This window comes from Crocodylus siamensis, chromosome 4, assembly GCF_052110815.1.
Source record: "Crocodylus siamensis isolate JL-2025a chromosome 4, ASM5211081v1, whole genome shotgun sequence".
NCBI classification, from domain to species: domain Eukaryota; kingdom Metazoa; phylum Chordata; order Crocodylia; family Crocodylidae; genus Crocodylus; species Crocodylus siamensis.
The window spans coordinates 101,818,559-101,838,358 of NC_143398.1; the positions used below are offsets into that span (position 1 = coordinate 101,818,559).

Sequence of the window (19,800 nt, forward strand, 5' to 3'; positions counted from 1 at the left end):
CTATATGAAAAATGTTGACATGGATGGCATAACTATAAACTAAAGGAATTGTAATAAAGACTACATAGCTTACAGATGTATTACTTGCCACTTAACTTAACTAAACATCTTTTGAGTTCTCCTACTATTCTACAGCTATTCCGACACTTTTTAACATTTCCCTAACTTGTATTCAAATTTTTATTCTATTTGCATAACTAATATTTGCTGCCATCCTTGTTAAGATTCAACACCCCCTTCTCTTTTGCCTGTGTTGCAGTCTACCTTGCCTGCTATTGTCTTCTGCAACAGAGGTCCAGAATCCCTGGTGAAATGAAAGATACAGCTGCATGCAGGTCAGCAGTGAGAAACAGGCAGCCAAAAGGGGAAAAAAGCTGCAGGCCACTTACCAGATGCAAGCTGGTAAGAGAGAGAGACTACAAGGGCTTGGCTCAAGGCAGTAGGTTAAACAGCAGCTTCAGTAGAGCTGAGGCGGCTGCTGATACTTCTGCAAGTAGAGCAGAATAAGTGGAGCCTCCAAGAGGCACTATCGCCACCCTCAGGGATGGGTGCTGTCACATGTCCAGCTATCAAATTGGTTTTCAAAAGTAAGGTAATCTTCCTAAATATTTACAACAATTAAATATGGGCAGAATGCTGCAAGCAGGATAAACTAAAGTAGTAACAGTAGTGTATATTTACATCATAGAAACACAAGGTAGACAAAAACAAAAGAGACAATTCCTGTTCCAGGGGAGATATACAACCCAGATGATTTCAGTCAGACCGAATCAATGAACCAAGCCCTTTTTCTCCTGCCACAACACCTTAAGGCTAACTTGCTTCTTGAGCTAATTTCAAAAGGTGATTGAAGGAGGTGGGCCATCCTTTTCAAGCCCCTTTTTACCTCATTCAAGTTTTCCAGCTCTCTCACATCCCCATTTGTGCTGCATAATCTACCACCTTTTTTTCTATCTAGTCACTCCATTTCTATTGTAATATTGTTTATCCCCATCCTACAGAAGCTATCTGCCTCATTAAACATTTCTAATTTATATTTTCAATAGTCACAGTCTACCAAGATTTAATTTTATACAATAAATTTTGCCACCATGCATCATTTGACCCCTATCAACAATCAGGACCCAGTTTTCAAGGAATATTCAAATAGGCACACAGATTTCCACTTAACGTGACTAAGATCCAATCCAAAAGCAAGATTTAGCTGTCCTTTAAGAACTCCTATGTTTGGCAAATGTAAAATAAGTGAAAGGAAGTTGAACACAAAGGGTGAAATTGTGCTTCGTTACATATCACATGCAGAGCTGTCTTCTAGAAAAAAATTGAGCAATTTATTCCATATTTTAAAGATTCTCTGCCATACTGATATAGAACAGCTATATAGAGATGAAAATACATCGTCACTCAATACTTTTATTTAACTGCATTGCCAAATAAAAATGTGCCCTACAGACGCTCCTCTGTCAGGACCGATTCATTTAAAGTGCTCAAATTTGTATCAATAGGAAGTGATGAAGCACTATAAACTTCTCTTGAACTATAGCCATATAAGGGCTGTTTTAGCAGGCACATACTTTGGAGGAACTGGAGTAGCAATCTGAAATAACTGTCGTGTCTGATTGCTATGGGAACTAGATGGAAGTCTATTTTTCAAAAAACAGGCTGGTTGCGACTCACCTACTGCTTGGGAAGTTTGATTATTCAGAATCACTAGGCTCTTGTGGGTAGAGGGTGATATTGTGGTGATTTAGGGTGTGTCTACAAGTGTAATTAATGCACATGAATAAACTCTGGAGTTCACTGCTCCCAGGCACCACATCTTCACATGCACCTGGGACCATAGCATGTTGAGCCAGGTTGGAGCAGCTCTGACTGGCAGGGGCTATGGGCGTCAATCTGCCAGACTAGGGCTGTTCCTCCCAGCTCAGTGTGCTGCAGAGGGGCTGACTGGCACGCTTGGGTACCAGCCTGCCAAGGCATAGTCTGCACAATCACTGCTGCAGAGGAAAAAACTCCACAGCAGGATAGTACTCGTATTTAGAAGTACTATCTTGCTGCAGAGTAAATTAGTTCACTCCAGCTTAATAGGGGTGCATATATAGATGCTGAGACATTTACTACACAGCTAATTAGCTGACTGTACAGTTAACATCTTATGCAAATGTGCCTTTAGTAAAACAATTTATGTCATTTCAATTATGACCTGATATTTTGAAGTCTTGTTCACCATGGACACAGGGTGAAATCAAGTCAAAAGGCATTCTATCAGTTAGGCTCCGGAGTGGTGAGAGACGCGCGGGTAAAGCCCGCTGCGCCCCCGCTCCCCCAAAGCCCCCCAGACACCCCCTCAGCAGCCGCAGAGCCCCCTGCCGACCCCCAGCACAGCCGGAGGTAAGTGGGCTCGTGGTGGGAAGGGGTTAACTCCTCGCTCCCTGGGAGGAGACCGGCTGCATGGAGCTGGGCCTGGTCAAGCCCCTGCCCAGGTCCCTACTTGGCCCAGCCCCCCAGGGAGAGAGAAGAGGAGTGGGGTACTCACCAGTCCCCCTCCTGTAGGGCAGGGCCCCCAAATCCCGAGCAGGGCCCCCCCAAACCTGTGAAACCAGCTTTCCCCGACGGCAGGCCCACTGCACATGCATGCAGTTTAAAAGGGCCTGCCAAACAGGGGAAAAACGCTCAGTTAGGCTCCGGAGTGGTGAGAGATGCGCGGGTGAAGCCTGCTGCACCCCCACTCCCCCGAGCCCCCCAGACACCCCCTCAGCAGCCGCAGAGCCCCCTGCCGACCCCCAGCACAGCCGGAGGTAAGTGGGCTCGTGGTGGGAAGGGGTTAACTCCTCGCTCCCTGGGAGAAGGCCGGCTGCCAAGCCCCTGCCCAGGACCCTACTTGGCCCAGCCCCCCAGGGAGCCACGTGACCGGAGCCACACGAACAGGCTGCGTAAACAGGCACTCGAGTTAGCGCGGAGTTCGCGCAGGAGAGGGCGTGGGAGGGCACAAGACCCTGCCTGCGACCCCCCCAGAGTAGTCAGCCCCAGCCGTAGCCAGCCTACCAGAGGCATGACACGGATGGGCACACGCTGCACCCCGAGGGTCCCCTCGGGCTCTGCGGCCCCCCACATCAGGCACCTCAGAGACGGCCGCCCAGATGGAGCCCATGGTCCCAGGCTCCATGCAGACAGAGCCCCTGGCTCTTGGCTGTGGGGGCTGCCTGTCCCTTTTTCAGGCTCTGGGGCCGGGAAGCATGGCCACCTCCCCTTGCAGGGTCTGCTCCCTACTGGGGTCTCTGGTGCGCCAGCTGGAGGAGCTCCAGGCCACAGTCCAGAGACTGCGTGCCATCAGGGACTGCGAGCAGGAGATAGACTCCTACTGCCAGGCCCTTCTCCCCCGGGAGCTGCAGGGTAGAGCACCATCTCCCTCCACGACTAAGGAGGACTCTGGGACCTCCCGCTCTGCCCAGTCAGGGGCATGGACCAAGGTGGTCAAGGGCCCGAAGGCTGGCCGCACCAAGGCCCCTCCCTCGCCGGAGCTTAGCAACAGGTTCGCACCTCTTGCAGCCCCAGCAGAGCCTCCTCAGTTGCCGGCTCCCGCAGGCAACCCAGGCTCAACCGCAGCTACTGCCCCTGCTCTCCCCAAGACAAAGCGAAAGGTGTTTGCTGTGGGAGACTCCATCCTGTAGGGCACTGAGGGGGCAATCTGCTGCCCCGACCGCTTAGCCCGGGAAGTCTGCTGCTTCCCGGGGGCCCGCATCCGAGACATTGCGGAGAGGATCCCACAGCTCCTTCGGCCCACAGACCACTACCCCATGCTCCTTATTCATGTGGGCACCAATGACACGGCTCGGAGCACCCCCAGCCAGGTCATGAGGCGCTACAGGGAATTGGGAGTGGGGCTTAGGGGTCTGAGAGCTCAGGTGGTGTTTTCGTCGATCCTCCCAGTCTCGGGCTATGGGCTGAGGAGGAAGAGGAGGATCCACGCAGTGAACCAAAGACTGTGGAGCTGGCTTCGGCTTCCATGACCACATCCTGCTCTTTGGCGAGAGAGGCAGCGAGATGCTGGGAAGAGATGGCCTCCACCTCTCCCCCCTGGGGAGGAGGCTCTTCTCAGCCAGGCTGGCTGACCTGCTCCACCGGACTTTAAACTAAGCCCGCTGGGGGATGGGGGGACTACTGCCACTGCTGGCCTGCTGAGCAACCCTTGCAAAGCCAGCAGACCAAGGCACTTAAGAGAGCCCACCCCTACCCCAGCCCTGGCACAATCTGTGGGCAAGGCAAGAGCCCCCAAGGGGACACTTGCCTGCCTGTACACAAATGCCAGGAGCCTGGGCAACAAGCAGGAGGAGCTCATCCTCCTGCTCAGTGCAAAGACTTATGACGTCATTGGGATAACGGAGACCTGGTGGGACTCCACCCATGACTGGACCACGGGTATAGAGGGCTATACCCTGTACAGGAGGGATCGTGTTGACAAAAGGGGCGGGGGTGTAGCTCTCTATGTGAAGGAAAGCTACATGTCCCTGCAAGCTGATGTTGGTGACCGGCATGGACAGCTAGAGACCCTCTGGGTAAAAATTCGTGGGAAAAACGGCACAGGGGACACAATGGTGGGAGTCTACTACAGACCTCCCACTCAAAGTCCTGAGCTTGACCAGGACTTCGTCCGGGAACTGACTGAGGCCGCTTGCTCCAGGACCTTGGTTGTCATGGGTGACTTCAATTACCCGGACATCTCGTGGGAAGATCACTCAGCAAAATCCAAGCAGTCACAAAGCTTTCTCTCGTGCGTGGATGACCTCTACCTGACTCAAGAAGTCTGTGGGCCAACGAGAGGCAAAGCGCTGCTCGACCTGGTACTGGCTACAGGGGACGACCTAATCGGCGACCTAGTGATTGATGGGAAGTTGGGTGACAGCGACCACGAGCTGATCACCTTCACCATCCGCCGTAAAGCTGGCAAGTCAGTCAGCAACACAGAAGTCCTTGACTTCAGAAAAGCCGACTTTGACAAGCTCAAGAGGCTTGTCGGTCAGGCCCTCAGGGACCGTGACCCCAGGGAGATGGGAGTTCAAGAAGAGTGGTTGCTTCTCAAGGAAGCGATCCTCAATGCACAAGCCAAATCTATTCCAACACGGAGGAAAGGCGACAAGAAGCCACAGCGGCCCTCCTGGCTCTCCAGGGACCTAGCGAACCTCCTGCGGCTAAAAAGGAAAGCCTACAAAGGATGGAGGACGGGATTCACCTCCAAGGAGGATTACTCCGCGCTGGTCCGGTCCTGCAGGGACCAAACCAGGAAAGCCAAGGCTGCAACTGAACTCCAACTAGCTTCAGGCATCAAGGACAACAAAAAGTCCTTTTTCAGATATGTGGGGAGCCGGAGGAAAAGCAAGGGAAACGTTGGACCCCTGCTAACCCAAATGGGGCAACTGACAACTGATGCCCAGGAAAAAGCCAACCTATTAAATAGGTACTTTGCGTCAGTCTTTCATCAGTCCCATGGGACGCCCATGCCTGCTATGGGACAGGGAGATCCGGGTGTTGTGGATCCCCTACCCTCCATAAATGCTGACCTCATGAAGGAACATCTTGAGAAGCTGGATACCTTCAAGTCAGCCGGCCCTGACAATCTGCACCCCAGGGTACTCAAGGAGCTGGCGAGCGTCATAGCCCAGGCCCTGGCACAGATCTTTGAAAACTCCTGGCGCTCTGGTGTAGTGCCGGAAGACTGGAAGAAGACCAATGTGGTGCCGATCTTCAAGAAAGGGAGGAGAGTGGATCCGGCTAACTACAGGCCCATTAGCCTGACTTGTATCCTGGGGAAGATCTTAGAAAAGTTTATTAAGGAGGCCATCCTTGAGGGACTGGCCCAGGCTAACATTCTAAGGGACAGCCAGCACGGGTTTGTTGCGGGTAGGTCTTGTTTGACCAATCTCATTTCCTTCTATGACCAGGTGACCTATCACCTGGACAAGGGAGAAGAGATTGATGTCATATATCTTGACTTCAAAAAAGCTTTTGATCTGGTATCCCATGATCACCTCTTGGCCAAACTGGCCAGTTGTGGCCTTGGCTCCACCACAATCCGCTGGCTGGGAAACTGGCTCCATGGTCGGACCCAGAGGGTTGTAATTGATGGCAGTCACTCATCGTGGTGCCCTGTGACCAGTGGGGTCCCTCAAGGCTCTGTCCTGGGACCTATCCTGTTCAACACCTTCATTAATGATGTGGACATTGGAGTCAGGAGTGGACTGGCCAAGTTCGCCGATGACACCAAACTTTGGGGCAAAGCATCCACGCCAGAAGATAGGCGGGTGATCCAGGCTGACCTGGACAAGCTCAGCAAATGGGCAAATGAGAACCTGATGGTGTTTAACACCGAAAAATGCAAGGTTCTCCACCTTGGGAGGAAAAACCTGCAGCATCCTTATAGGCTCGGCAGTGCTACGTTGGATAGCACTACAGAAGAAAGAGACTTGGGGGTCATCATTGACCACAAGATGAACATAAGCCTGCAATGCAATGCTGTGGCTAGTAAAGCGACCAAAGCACTGGCTTGCATCCATAGATGCTTCTCGAGCAAATCCTGGGACGTCATTCTCCCCTTGTACTCGGCCTTGGTGAGGCCGCAGCTGGAGTACTGTGTCCAGTTTTGGGCTCCACAATTCAAAAAGGATGTGGAGAAGCTTGAGAGAGTCCAGAGGAGAGCCACGCGCATGATCAGAGGTCAGGAAAACAGATCTTACGATGATAGGCTGAGAGACATGGGACTCTTTAGCCTGGAAAAGTGCAGGCTCAGGGGTGATCTGTTGGCCACCTATAAGTTTATCAGGGGTGACCACCAGGATCTGGGGGAATGTTTGTTCACCAGAGCGCCCCAAGGGATGACGAGGTCGAACGGTCACAAACTCCTGCAAGACCGTTTCAGGCTGGACATAAGGAAGAATTTCTTTACTGTCCGAGCCCCCAAGGTCTGGAACAGTCTGCCAGCGGAGGTGGTTCAAGCACCTACATTGAACACCTTCCAGAGTAAATTGGATGCTTATCTTGCTGGGATCCTATGACCCCAGCTGACTTCCTGCCCTTTGGGCAGGGGGCTGGACTCGATGATCTCCTGAGGTCCCTTCCAGCCCTAATGTCTATGAAATCTATCATCAATTTCAATAAAGCCAGCATTTTACTGGGACAAAGACCTTTGCTTGGGATTTCTGAATAGAGATGAATTTTACCCCAATGAAGAAAGTCCCACTTGGTCCCTGCTCTGAGGCTTTAAGTACAATGTGAGCTTTCTTTCTCCCTAATGGTACCTCTGAGTGAAATTTTTCATGTGACCCAGATAATTAAAGCTACACTTTGAAAAATTCAATGCAAAGTTTCAAAAATATATGAGATTTTGAAGAGCTACTACTATCATAACATTTTACACAAATTCATATTAGAGGTACCACTTCTGCATCTCCACAAATAAGATGTTAATAAAAGTTAAATTGTACATACAGCCTCTGATCCTATACTGCCTCCAAAATATCTATGTGGTGCCTAAGCAGCTTTTAGCCCTTCAAAGATAAGTTTACATGGCTGTGGCAGCATGTCACAGGCTGGGCTGTTCCCACACATTCCCACCTACCCACTCCTGCATGTACACTCCAAGTCCAGAAATGTGACCTTGAAGTCACTCTGGGGAATCTTTATGCAGCTACTCTCAAGGCCTCAGTTTCCAGCACAATTGAAAACACTGACTTGGGGTGACCCCAGAACAGCTTAACAGGTACACTTCCAACTTTGGAGGGGACAGGCAGGAGCAGGGTAGTGATATGTGCTTAACAAGGGCCCATCTTCAACAGACCACCTCCATGATGTAGACCATCTTCCCTGTTCAAGCTCCTGGAACACCATAAATCCATCTCCCCTTGTAAGATGCCTTCATTTTAGCCTTAATACACTTGAGTCATCAAAAAGGTGAGGGGGGATCCACCTACCTTTTGTTCAAAGTCTGAATGGATAGAACACTGAGCCAGAAATTTGGAGGCCTGGATTCTAGGCTCCACTCAGTCTGAAGAGGTTGAAAGTCAACACTTCCCACATTGCAGAAAAGTGCTGTTAATCACCAGCGTACTGGCTAGGCAGGTTTTTGAAGGCATGTTTCCTCCTTTGTGTTGAACCTGGGTCACTGGGTGCAGGGGAATGTCAGAATCATGGGACCTAGAAGAGAGTAAGCAAGAGGGAACAGACCTTGTAACCCACTGAGGTAGGTGCTACCCTGAGAAGAATGGAGAAGAATGGAGCCCTTGGTCCAGTTCCCAATGTTCTTTATGTATTTTTCACTAAAGTGCCATTAGATTAAAAAAAGAAGGCATATACACTATTGGTAGTTGAGAGCAGAACCCCAAACTCCCTTCCTGCCATTGGAGTGCCCTCCACTCCATGCTGCAGAATCAAGATCCCTCTTTTGTTTCCTTTCTTTTGGGAACCAGCTTTCTACTGTTCCTTTCCAATCATTAGCTCAGCACCAACAGGAAGGATAATAATGAAAAACCATGCCCAATTAAAATACAGCCAAGCTTGCTTCAATAAGAACAGCAGTAATAGGCAATGTTTTTTTTTTTTAATTCACGTACGATTTTCTACTAAAGCAATCTGTTTTTTCTGAGCTCAAAATGAGAAAACCAAGGAGGAAGCATTCATCTACATGACTTCACATCTAAGCAAAGAAATCTGAACTCCAGTATCCTTGCAAAGTATAGATTCAACTGAATATGCGCAGCTGTACAATGTAGTATATTTAGAATCCTGCTGTAGCGTTTAAGGAAAAGACATGATGAACTAGAATGTGACACACCTATGTAAGGGGGAGAGAGGGGAAGTACACCCTTACACTGACTATGCAGACGCTGGTTCTGGGTGTAGTAGTAACTGCACAGTAGCCTAATTTTTTCTTGATGTTATAGACCAGCTGTAAATGACTACCCCTCCAGTCTAGAAACAGAATAGTAAATATGATTCAAAAGTCTGTTTCTGAGGCACAGGGCTTCCTGTGGCCACTCCCCATGATAAAACTTCGTGTAAAGCTGGACCTATATTTTCCATCTAGTGCCAAGTGCTTTTAGAAGCTAGAAATCTGCTTGATTTGTTTTAATTGAAATACATGAGAGTTAACTGAAAATTAAATATCCCAGCTGTGCTGATATTGTCTAAATGGTTTCATGCACCAATGTTTTCTTTTTCATTTCAGGAGATTTTCTAGTGAAAAAGTTGTTATAAGTCAGCTCAGGTAAAGTGTTTTGGGGCTGTCTCAAAATGGCAAAGTCAAATAACAAGATTTTGGAGACTGACCTCACTCTGGAGCCATGGCTGCCTTAGTTAAATTGCTATAGTTCCAAGATGTTCCTACCACTAGCTGAACAAAAACTGAATGCTGTAGCACCATTTCTCAATGGAAGCATCACAAAATTATCACCGACCATAACATTCAACTCCTTTTTCTTAACAAATTCTGATTCAGTTTTTTTTAAACAAACACCAGTTACAAAAGTAGTATGCCTTTTAATACAAATGATACCTTTCACTATTCTTCGTATTTTATTTGATGCATCCAGGGTCATGACTGGCATCTAGGACACATTGATTCTTATCCATTTCCCTATTCAAGCGAAAAATTCTTCCTCTAAATTTTTTTAATTTATGAAATACCAGGCTGAGCATGTTGATAGTTAGAACGCAGTCCTCTGAATGAGAATTTGGCCATGATGGTAGGTGTACTACCCTCACCCTATGATGGTAAGGTTAATATACCTACCCTCACAAAAAGCACCATTGAATCAAGAAGAACCAGTGTTACAGTCAGAATTTCAGTTTTTTGTCAGTCCTAAACAGAGGCCCTATAATAGTGTTGTTTCTAAATCTACGGGCCTTTGGAAAGCTGCAATTCAATGAAAGGGCATCTACACTGGTATAGATCTTAGCTGGCCAAAATGGGGCAGCTCCTTTGTAGTCAAGGGAGCTATGTTGTTCTATACCATTTGTGAATCCGCTCCACAGTACCTAAGCATCTGGCAATTGGACAAGAAGCTGTGAAGGGGAAAAGATGAAGAGGAACAAAAATGCTAAGAAAGCCAGAAAACCATATAGTCAGAGGCCAAACTACTAACAAGCTGATCCTGCAAGGGGCTGAACACCTCCTGTTAGCTTCTGAGAAATATATTAAACATCATAAAACAGGAAATGGCAACATACAGCAACAGTAACACCAATAAATCATGGATTCTTTGTACATATTACTCTCCCAAGAGTAGTTCACATCCGATTCTTGATTTCTTAGCTCTGTGTGTGGCCTAGGATGCTGGTACAGGACAAGTATGGATAGACTTTAGTCATCTCCACCTTTGTCATGATTCTTCCCAAACACAGGAGTATGCAGACAGGATACTAGTTAATCCCTTGCTGCTTTCTTGAACTGTAGCTAAACTAATGTGGTATCAGGATGACTGACAGAGTTCCAAAAAACATTTGTGTCATGGCTCAGAAGTGGGCTCTGAACTATATGAATAAACTTGATTTTGCCCGAGCTGCTTAAAGATCAGCAATCCTTATGGAACAAGGTGATGTAACAGTTATGTCCCTACTTTACATTAAAACACTAATGAAGAGCCCCAACTCTTTCTTATCAAGAAATTTTCCTCAGCTTATAAGAACGAGATGTCTAATATTTACTTTACTTGTACAGACATCCATTTATTCTAATGTTCCAAGTCAGAGACTGCTTATTAGAAGGTGTACAGCTTAGCTGTCAGGTATGCTTGCCTTTGAGAAAAGGGAAGCATTAAAAAATGCTGGCAGTCACATGAGAGCGGTAGTTATTTTAATAAATAACAACATTAACTTAAAAGGATTTAAGGGACTCTCTCCTACCAATCTACCAGTGTTTTAAGTCTTTTGAATTCATAATTAATGGTTCTTTACCAGTCTTGGTAGGTTTTTGATGAAATCAAAGAGAAATGCACATAACATGGAGGGCAAAGTATAACTTTAAATGCTTCCCTTTTTGCTGTTTTCATGTTCCTAGTTTTTCTTTTGTTTTGGTCATATCCCAATAATAATGTCCTGTTAGAAAAGGAATTTGACTAAAGAATTATGCAAAATGCTTTAATTATGTAAATACATGTTCATGTGGAAATATGGAAATGTACAGTTAGTTTGGTGTTTTATGGGAAACTTACAGTTGTTATGAAGTTAATGAATTTTAAAGATTCCCATCAATCATTTAACACTACAATACATTGAAGTGACAAAACATTTACCCTGTCACAATTTACCATACATAAGGAAAAGCTTAGAGATGAACTAGAAGTACATAGGAAACTGATAAAAATTCCTCAGGGGAGTATGCTGATGTGGTTGTTAATGTAGATATTTCTGGCAACATCATTGCTACCACCTTTGTGTTAGAAAATGTCAATATGATATTACATAGAATGGAAGACACAAAATAAATGTTTGTTTAGGTTTGTACCGCTTTGTGAAGGGATAAAGCTGAAAGAAACAGTGACAGGCATTTTTTTTTAAATAGTCAAATAATTACAATATACCTATTCAAATAAAATTCCCCTTGAGCAATAATATATTTTCAAAGGTAAAAACAGAATTTCATCACTTGGTTCATTGTACAAAAGTGACAGTAGTAACCATAAAAACGTAATGACCTTATGCCTGTCTGCTTCTATGCTTTAAGTTTCACAGCAAAAGTATTAAAAATGGCATTATTACTAAAAAGCTGCAAACATGTCAAATATATTACTCTGAAGTAAATTAATAATATACAATAGCATACTATAAGAACTATTAAGTAAATAGTAATCATGATTTTCTATATAAAAAACTATCAAAAATTGTTGGAGAAAAAATATGTAGTGTAACAGATTAAATCTGCAATATGGCCAAAGGGAAATATGCTGCAGATCAAAGTTGGCTCTTGTGCAGAAATATCCAGCATGAGTTCATTGACTCCCTTTTCACTGGATGAGCAGGAGGTCCCATAATGCAACCAGCAGAGTAAAATTTATTCCATTTTGTAACCTTAAACTTTACCCGTAGTTGTAACTTGAAACTGTTAAGATTTTTGGTGCTCTGAAGTTGCTGTCTGGAAGGCTATATAAACATCTTCTGCTGAAAGGCAGCTCTCTCAGACTTTGATGAGTAATCTAGGCAGAGGACTGATGAAAAGAAGGGAAGAAATTAAACAGCTTTAGATGGTGAGAAAGAACAATGCTGTAAAGCCATTAAACACAACCCATTAAGTGTATTTTTGCCAGATCTTGCAAACACACATGGATAAAAGTATCCCCATAGAGCTCAGCAGGACCTTATACACGTATAAAGATGCTCACATGTGTAAGTCTTTGCAAGATCAGATCCTGATTCAATAAGCAAGGCCTTGATGCTTTACCTCAATAAATCAGTGGAAGTAGAAGAAGGACCCTATTTCAAGTGCATAACTTGAAATAAGTAGTTCCAGTGGAGTCAATGGGAACCATTCACACAGTTAGATCTGGATTGAAAACAGTGTGCTCAGCACTAAGACCAGTTAAATACTTTGCCAAAACTGACTTTTAATGAAAAAATGAGTTTTCATCTAACTTTCTTGTGCAAAGGGCCTGCCTCCTATACTACATTTTGAGGGTTTTGTTGAAAGTCCACCACCCAGAAAGTAAAACTTTTCTGAATTCCTCCTAAAAAAAAAAAAAAAAAAATCCAAATTATCCATGGAAAAATGTAAATTAAAAAAGTAATAAAAAATTCAGTTTAGCTGAAAATGTCAAAAGAAAAAGAAAAACATACCCCACCCCTAGTTTGTACCTTGGAGGATCATGTCAAAGATACCATTCATACCGGTAAGACAAGTCCATGGAAGTAGTCTAATATTTCACTTTTATAGGCCCTTGCTACATGTTACATACATTATACAATTAATGGGTTACTCGCACAATGAATTTAGACCAGCCACACATGAAAAGTAATTAACACAGGATAAAAATAACTACCCAGCTATAAAGAGAGCCAGCAAGATATAAACTTTGTGCTTGAAAATGTGTAACAAATCTATAGCTGGTTTCTACCCAGCTTTAATCTGAACATGTAGAAGGGCTCATATATACATATACACACTTCACTTTCTAAATATATATTTGGTGCCAAATCTCGTCCTAGCCCTTTGACATTGTGCACCCAAAGTAGTCACAAGCTACACGCTTCCATGTCAAGTTTCTTCAAGTCTACTGACCTCATTTTGTGAAGTGTTGAGCACCCCTGACTCCCGGTGAAAGAGATGGGAGTGGAGGACACACAACCTCTCACAGGCTTTCAGACCTTATTTCAGCCTCTAGATCAGGGGTCAGCATCCCCCGGCATGCGTGCTGAGCATGGCACACAAGGCCATTTTGTTTGGCGGGCCACCATCAGCCTGGGCTCTAAGCAGCTGCTGCCAGCCACGGAGTCCAAGCTGCTCCCAGCAGGCAGCTGGGAGGCTGCAAGTAGACCAGGTTCTTTGGGCCATCTGCAGCTGTGAGGCTGCAAACAGCTGCTCCGGCATGCTGGCACTCCAGCACCTTCCAAGGTAGATATTGTGGTTTTTTCAGCACTCTGGCCAAAAAAAAAGTTGCCTACCCTGTTCTAGGTGATTTATACTGGGTTTATCAGTACTATAAAATAAGTCTCACCTGATACTACCCTGAAACACCAGACAGCAACAGAAGAAGTACAGTCACTTATGTTCTTGTTAACTAAAGCACAGCAGTCTAACGGCAGCCCAGAAGATACATACAGCCTGTGAGGGTTTAACATGTGGCCCAGGGACTCCTGCCCAGCCACCAATCCACCCACTGCTCTAGAAGTAGTGGCAGGGGTCTCCAGAAGCCCTCTCCCTGCTCTTCTGGTTTCTGGATCCTGCCCCCCCACTCCTAGGGAAAGCAGCCAGGCTCTGCAAGTTGTACACTAAACAAAGAAGGGAGCCAGGTTGTCCGTGTGTTGTCTGTGTGCAGCAGGTGGGCTGCTTGTACATGAATGAAGCTGGGAGAGGGTGGGGGTGCTGCCCACGCAACAAGGATGAGCTGGGCTGTCCTTTTGCAGGACCAGCTGCCCACATGGCACGTGTGGCCAGCAGGGTGGAACTGTGCAAGCAGCAGGGTGGAAGCTGGGCTGTATACATGGTGAGGGGAAGGGGTGGTGCCTACTGTGCACAGCTTCCAGGTCTGAGGCCCAAGCTCCACATGTCCTTTGGCTGCCCAGAAGTTGGACAGCCCTAGACTTGGTTATTCCAGGTATATAGCATTCATTTAATCATACTGTACCTCCAGCTCATTGAATCTTGATGAATTTATTTTCTTCTAATCTTAAAAAGGAAAATGAAAGGCAAATACAATTAGAAAATGTAACACTGTTATATCTAAAACACAATATAACATTGTTATAGCTAAAACATCATATAATAGTATTCAAGGCAAGACACTTTGCACACCCCCACTGTAAGCGTCCTAAGCGGTCCATATTCAATTCAGATTCAGCCTGATTCAGGGGAAAGCGATTCAATTAGTTGATTTGGATCACTGTCCCGATTTGATTCGGTCATATCCAAATCCAAAGATTCAATTCCAATTTGGAGAATCAGCAATTCAGCCATAGACACAGTTTTATATGCTTTTTCAGCATACCTCAAGGTACCAGGCATAGCTCATGAACACTGAAATGGTGGGGAACGCCGAGATGGTGGGAAAGTACTTCCAGTCCACTTATGGGTCCACTCCCAGCTTGGGGTACTTCCAGCCCCCTCCCCAGGTGCCCCCCCCAGACCCAGGAAGCACTAGTCACCAAGCCAGGGGGAGAGGATCCCTGCATGCTCTGTGGCCAGTGTGGACTGGAAGTGCTTCTGATTCCACTGCCGAGTGTGCTGGCGATCCCCCCATGCTCCCATGGGATGTTCCATCTGCCCCACCATCTCAGCATTCACGAGCCACCTGGTACCAAGGTATGTAGAAAAACAAACAAACAAACAAACCCACAAAGCTGTGTCTATGTCCAAATCATCGAATCTCTCTGAATCTAAATCGGAGGCTTCCAATTTGATTCAGAAAGATTAATGGGTCTCCCGATTCAATTTGGATTCAGAGATTTGGCCGCTGAAATCAGGCCGAATCTACGCTGAATCAAATCAGCGACAGAAGCTTCGCACAGCCCTAACTTACACATATGTGGGGAACCTGTACTGAGAAAATGGCAGCAGTGCACTTTGAAATAAAATACATTCAAATGTGCTTTAGCTCAAAGCACCTCACCACTATTTTCTCAGCATGGGGATGTGCTGCACCACTAACACACGCGACATGCAGACACTTTTAGTTAGTGCGGCTTGCTAATTAGAAGTGCCCGGTGCCACATCGGGGCACATGTAAAAATGCCCAAAATAATAACAATGCAGCTTATATAGCTTTACATTAATCAACAGCAACAACCACCTATACAGCACCAGCACTAAGAGGCTCAGTCAGGAGTTAAGACCCTGTTGTGCTCAGTGCCAAGCATGTATGTACTAACGGGGTTTTATTAAATATAAAAAAATATTAGACACTTCAGTGTTTACTTATTACTGTATTTATTTATTAGATATATATGCCACCCTTCCTTAAAAAGGCTCAAGGCAGGTTACAATACAAGATAAAAAATTACAGAAACAGAATAAAATATTAAAATAGCAAGACAGAGCAAAACAAATTCTACCACCTCCCCTCAAAAAAAATTTAAAGCAATCCACTCCGTAGTCTCTCCCACTCTCCTGCTTTTGACCAAGGAGGGCATCTTCCTCTCCACTCCTGACCAACCCAACCTCATTCTAACCCACATTTATTTACTCCATAAAGGAAAGCAACCAAAAATGTATTCTTCTCTGCCCCTTCTTCCTCATATTCCCTCACCCCTACAGATGACAACATACTAATTAAATCCTATCTTGTCAAGCAAGTACAGTATCTGTGTAGCCAGTGCTTGCTTCCTTTGCCTCAAAACTACAAAATGAATAAAACAATTTGCTGTGAGTTCAGCATAAGACAGAGCAGAAATCAAGCTGAAATTGAATCTTTGCTACCTTGCTATTATTGAAATTCAGCACAATTTCAATAAATACCTTCAAAGCAATAAATGGTGCAGAAGCTCCATAAACATATATTACCATCTCTTAACCCTGACAGTTTGGAGTGGAGGGGTTTTTAAATCAAAAACCACTAAAAACACTAAGAAATTATGCTAAAGCTGTCTACAAGAGAGAACACACTGTATAAATAGCACGGCAAGATGCAACTTACTGCTTTATGATTACTCGGCTACAGTAGGTGGATGGCATTTTAAACAAATAAGAACGAGTCTTTCCAAAACAAAAGACAGAAATGAATGTACAAAGAAAATGCAATCTATGCTACACAAGTACCTTTAGGTGCAGTCTTTGTCTGACTGGAAATCATGGCAGGAGCATCTGATGGCAGACCAACATAGACACCCCCATAATTCCTTAATGAAGAAACAATTGAAGAAGTCATGCCACAGAGGTAAAATGCTTTCATGTGTTATGTCTACATTTAACAGCAGCATTACTAAGGCCATAGACAGACAAACTGAGGGTACTTCATAACTAGTTTTAGGATTAAATCTCTTATTTCCACTGAATCCAAGGAAGGATTCATGCTATGGAATGAGCACGTTTTCCATCAAATTCCAACCTTTACATGCAAGCAAATGCCAGAGCTCTTGCTTCCTACTAGCACAGATTGAATCTCTCATCAGGATAGATACAGGACAACCTAATAGCAATTCATACTACTGAAACAATTTAACCTAGTCCTTTACACAATGCACACCACTGCACCCACTGTTTTTTGTAAAATGAGTCTGCACCTGCCTCCACAAAGCCATGCAATAAGGGGACTATCTGCAAATGGAAAGATGAGCAGGGTCCACATCTACCTTCCTCAGAGCCCCAAAGAAAATCATAGAATCATATCACAGAATCATAGAAGTAGGGTGGGAAGGGACCTTGTAGATCTTCAAGTCCGACCCCCTGCCTGGGCGGGAGAAAAGACTGGACTCAAATGAGTTCAGCCAGGTAGTCATCAAGCTTCTTCTTATAGATCCCCAGGGTAGGAGCCAGCACCACTTCCCTTGGAAGTTGGTTCCAGCTCCAAGCCGCCCTAACTGTGAAGTAGTTCTTGCGGATGTCTAATCTAAATCTACTCTCTAATAACTTGTGTCCATTGTTCCTTGTCATGCCAGGGGGTGCTAGGGGAAACAGTGTCTCCCCTAAACCCTTCTGGTCCCCCCTAGTGAGTTTATAGACAGTCACCAGGTCCCCCCTCAGCCCTCTCTTGTGAAGGCTGAACAGGTTTAGGTCCCGCAGTCTTTCATTGTAGGGTCTGCCCTGTAGTCCCCGGATCATGCGGGTGGCCCTCCTCTGGTCCCTCTCCATGCTGTCGACATCCCTCCTGAAATGGGGCGCATAGAACTGGATGCAGTACTCCAGCTGTGGCCTGACCAGCGTCACATAGAGGGGGAGGATCACCGCCCTGGCTCTACTTCAGATGCACCTGTGGATGCACGACAAGGTCCGGTTAGCCCTGCCAATTGTGACCTCGCATTGTTGGCCCATGTTCATCTTGGAGTCAATAATGACTTCAAGATTCCTTTCCGCCTCCATGCTCTCAAGAAGGGAGTTTCCCATTCTATAAGCGTGCTGCTCGTTTCTACTGCCTAAGTGCAGCACCCTGCACTTGTCAGTATTGAAACCCATCCTGTTTATGTTAGCCCACTCCTGTAACCTATCCAGGTCTTGTTGCAGTCTCTCTCTCCCTGCTAGCGTGCTCACCTCACCCCAAATTTTGGTATCATCAGTGAATTTAAACAGGTTGCAATTCACCCCGTCGTCCAAATCGCTGATGAAGAAATTGCACAGCGCAGGCCCCAGGACCGAGCCCTGGGGGACTCTGCTGCCCACTTCCCCCCAGGTCAAATATGACCCGTCCACCACCACCCTCTGAGTACGAGCCTTGAGCCAGTCTGCAATCCATCTGACTGTGTAGGCATCAATGCCACAGTCACCTAGTTTTTTAGTGAGGATGGGGTGGGAATGTCCCATGGGTCTAGGATCCATGGGGGAGAAAAGTGCAACCAGTGGATGGACAAAAGGAAGGTATCAGTGGTATTGGGACACTACTTTTAAGAGGGTCTGGCATGGTCAGATCCACTTGTTATAGCATACATAGGCTATGCTGATCATTTAGAACACAGACACTGACAAATAAGGAAAAACTTCTTTACAAGTCGGTCAAGGGTTTGAAACAGGCTCCGCCCCAGAGGTGGTACAGTACAGTCATCCACCCTGGTGATCTTCAAAAACCGTTTTGATGTCCATCTTGCTGGAGTCATCTGATCCCAGCAGTCTTTCCTGCTCAAATGCAGGGGGGCTCAACGCAATTATCTGTAGGTCCCTTCCAGTCCCTAACAACTATGAAAAGCAGACTGCTGGCAGACCCCACAGCTCAGAGGGAAGTCTGAACAGCACAGCTGGGATAGGATATACATCTTTCTTCTCCTTACCAGCCCAGCAGTGATTCCTCAGATACTACAATACAGTCTATAACAACAGTGTTACATACTGTCTTCCTACAAAATATCCTCCAATATGTACAAATGTCTTCAGGCTAGTCCCAGCCTAAGACAGCTGCTTGTGGCCTGACTATAAAAGAGTCAGGAGCCACAGTAAGCCTGAAGGCAAAGGTCTCCTGCACCAATGGTGCTGGTCTGCCAGCAGATTCCATGAAATCTGGATGTGGGCTGTTTTGTGGGCAGACGAACCCCTCTCCCCAAAACTGAATGAAAGGGGAGGAAATCCACAAAGAGGTCTTCATGCCATTGCCTTCAGCATCTTCCTCTCTCTTTGTCTTTTTTGCTGAGACAGGCCAAGGGGCCATTTTTGATGGCAAAATTCAGTCCTAGACACTCAAATTAAAGCCTATCTAAATAGAAAACCTACCTCCTTTTGTCATCATCTGATACCGATTCTTCTGTTCTGTAATGCCAAAAAATACAAGACTCATTAGCAGGTGGTTTATTAAAAATATTGCATTTGCCTTCTGTTTAGTTGAAGCAGGAGACAAAGAGAGATGTTCACTCATAGATTAATCCAACTAAGCCATAGTGGGGGGGGGGCACTGAGTGCTCACCAATAATGTGTGTAAGAATAGGGATTGACTGTAATGTGAACTAGACTTTCATAAGCCTTAACCACTGCACCTTACTGGAGACGCCAGTCCCGAGCCCAGGTAAAATGCATCTGAATGAGCACACAGCTCACATTTGCCCCAGCCAGCCTGTGGGTGAAGACCTTAGTGCTCACTCATCCCCACTTCCCCTGTGTGAGGAGTGAAGCACAGATTTGTCCATGGCCAGCTCTTGTGCAAGAAGGTACACATAGGATTGTCCCTGCCCTGTTCTTCAGCAGGGATCCAAGAGCTCATTTTTCAGCCCTGGCAGGAATTAATACTCCAATGAGTTAGTTATTAAATTGGGGTGCTGCTCAATTCACAGGAGTTACAGAGAGGCATCAGGAGCCTAAAAAGATTGAAAAATAACTGGGTTAGAAGAATAGAACTAAGCTACCACTCTAGTAAAGAAAGGAGTTTCTGCCATGTAAAGGAGGACAAATGAGAGACTGATTTTGATAACTGTCCTGTCAAAAGGTCTTCTAGAGCCTTTCTGCAAAACAAAATGCTAACCCCCTCCTTA

General features: G+C 45.7%; 1 protein-coding gene across 2 annotated transcripts in view; it reads right to left on the minus strand.

The window, feature by feature from the left end:
• Window positions 1-19,800, minus strand: part of C4H12orf75 (chromosome 4 C12orf75 homolog) — a 50,482-nt gene that overhangs the window by 13,183 nt on the left and 17,499 nt on the right. The window contains exons 3-7 of one of the 2 annotated variants that reach the window (XR_016441843.1): window positions 19,049-19,084; window positions 16,454-16,533; window positions 14,328-14,368; window positions 12,070-12,194; window positions 7,965-8,187 (exon numbers count right to left, since the gene is read on the minus strand). Coding sequence is in view for 1 of the 2 variants with exons in the window: in XM_090043167.1 (XP_089899293.1) it covers window positions 14,364-14,368; window positions 16,454-16,533; window positions 19,049-19,084 (121 nt within the window). In the remaining variant the exon portion in view is untranslated. Of the gene's footprint in view, window positions 1-7,964; window positions 8,188-11,977; window positions 12,195-14,327; window positions 14,369-16,453; window positions 16,534-19,048; window positions 19,085-19,800 lie in introns of those variants that run through there. The other variant, XM_090043167.1, reaches the window with a different exon arrangement.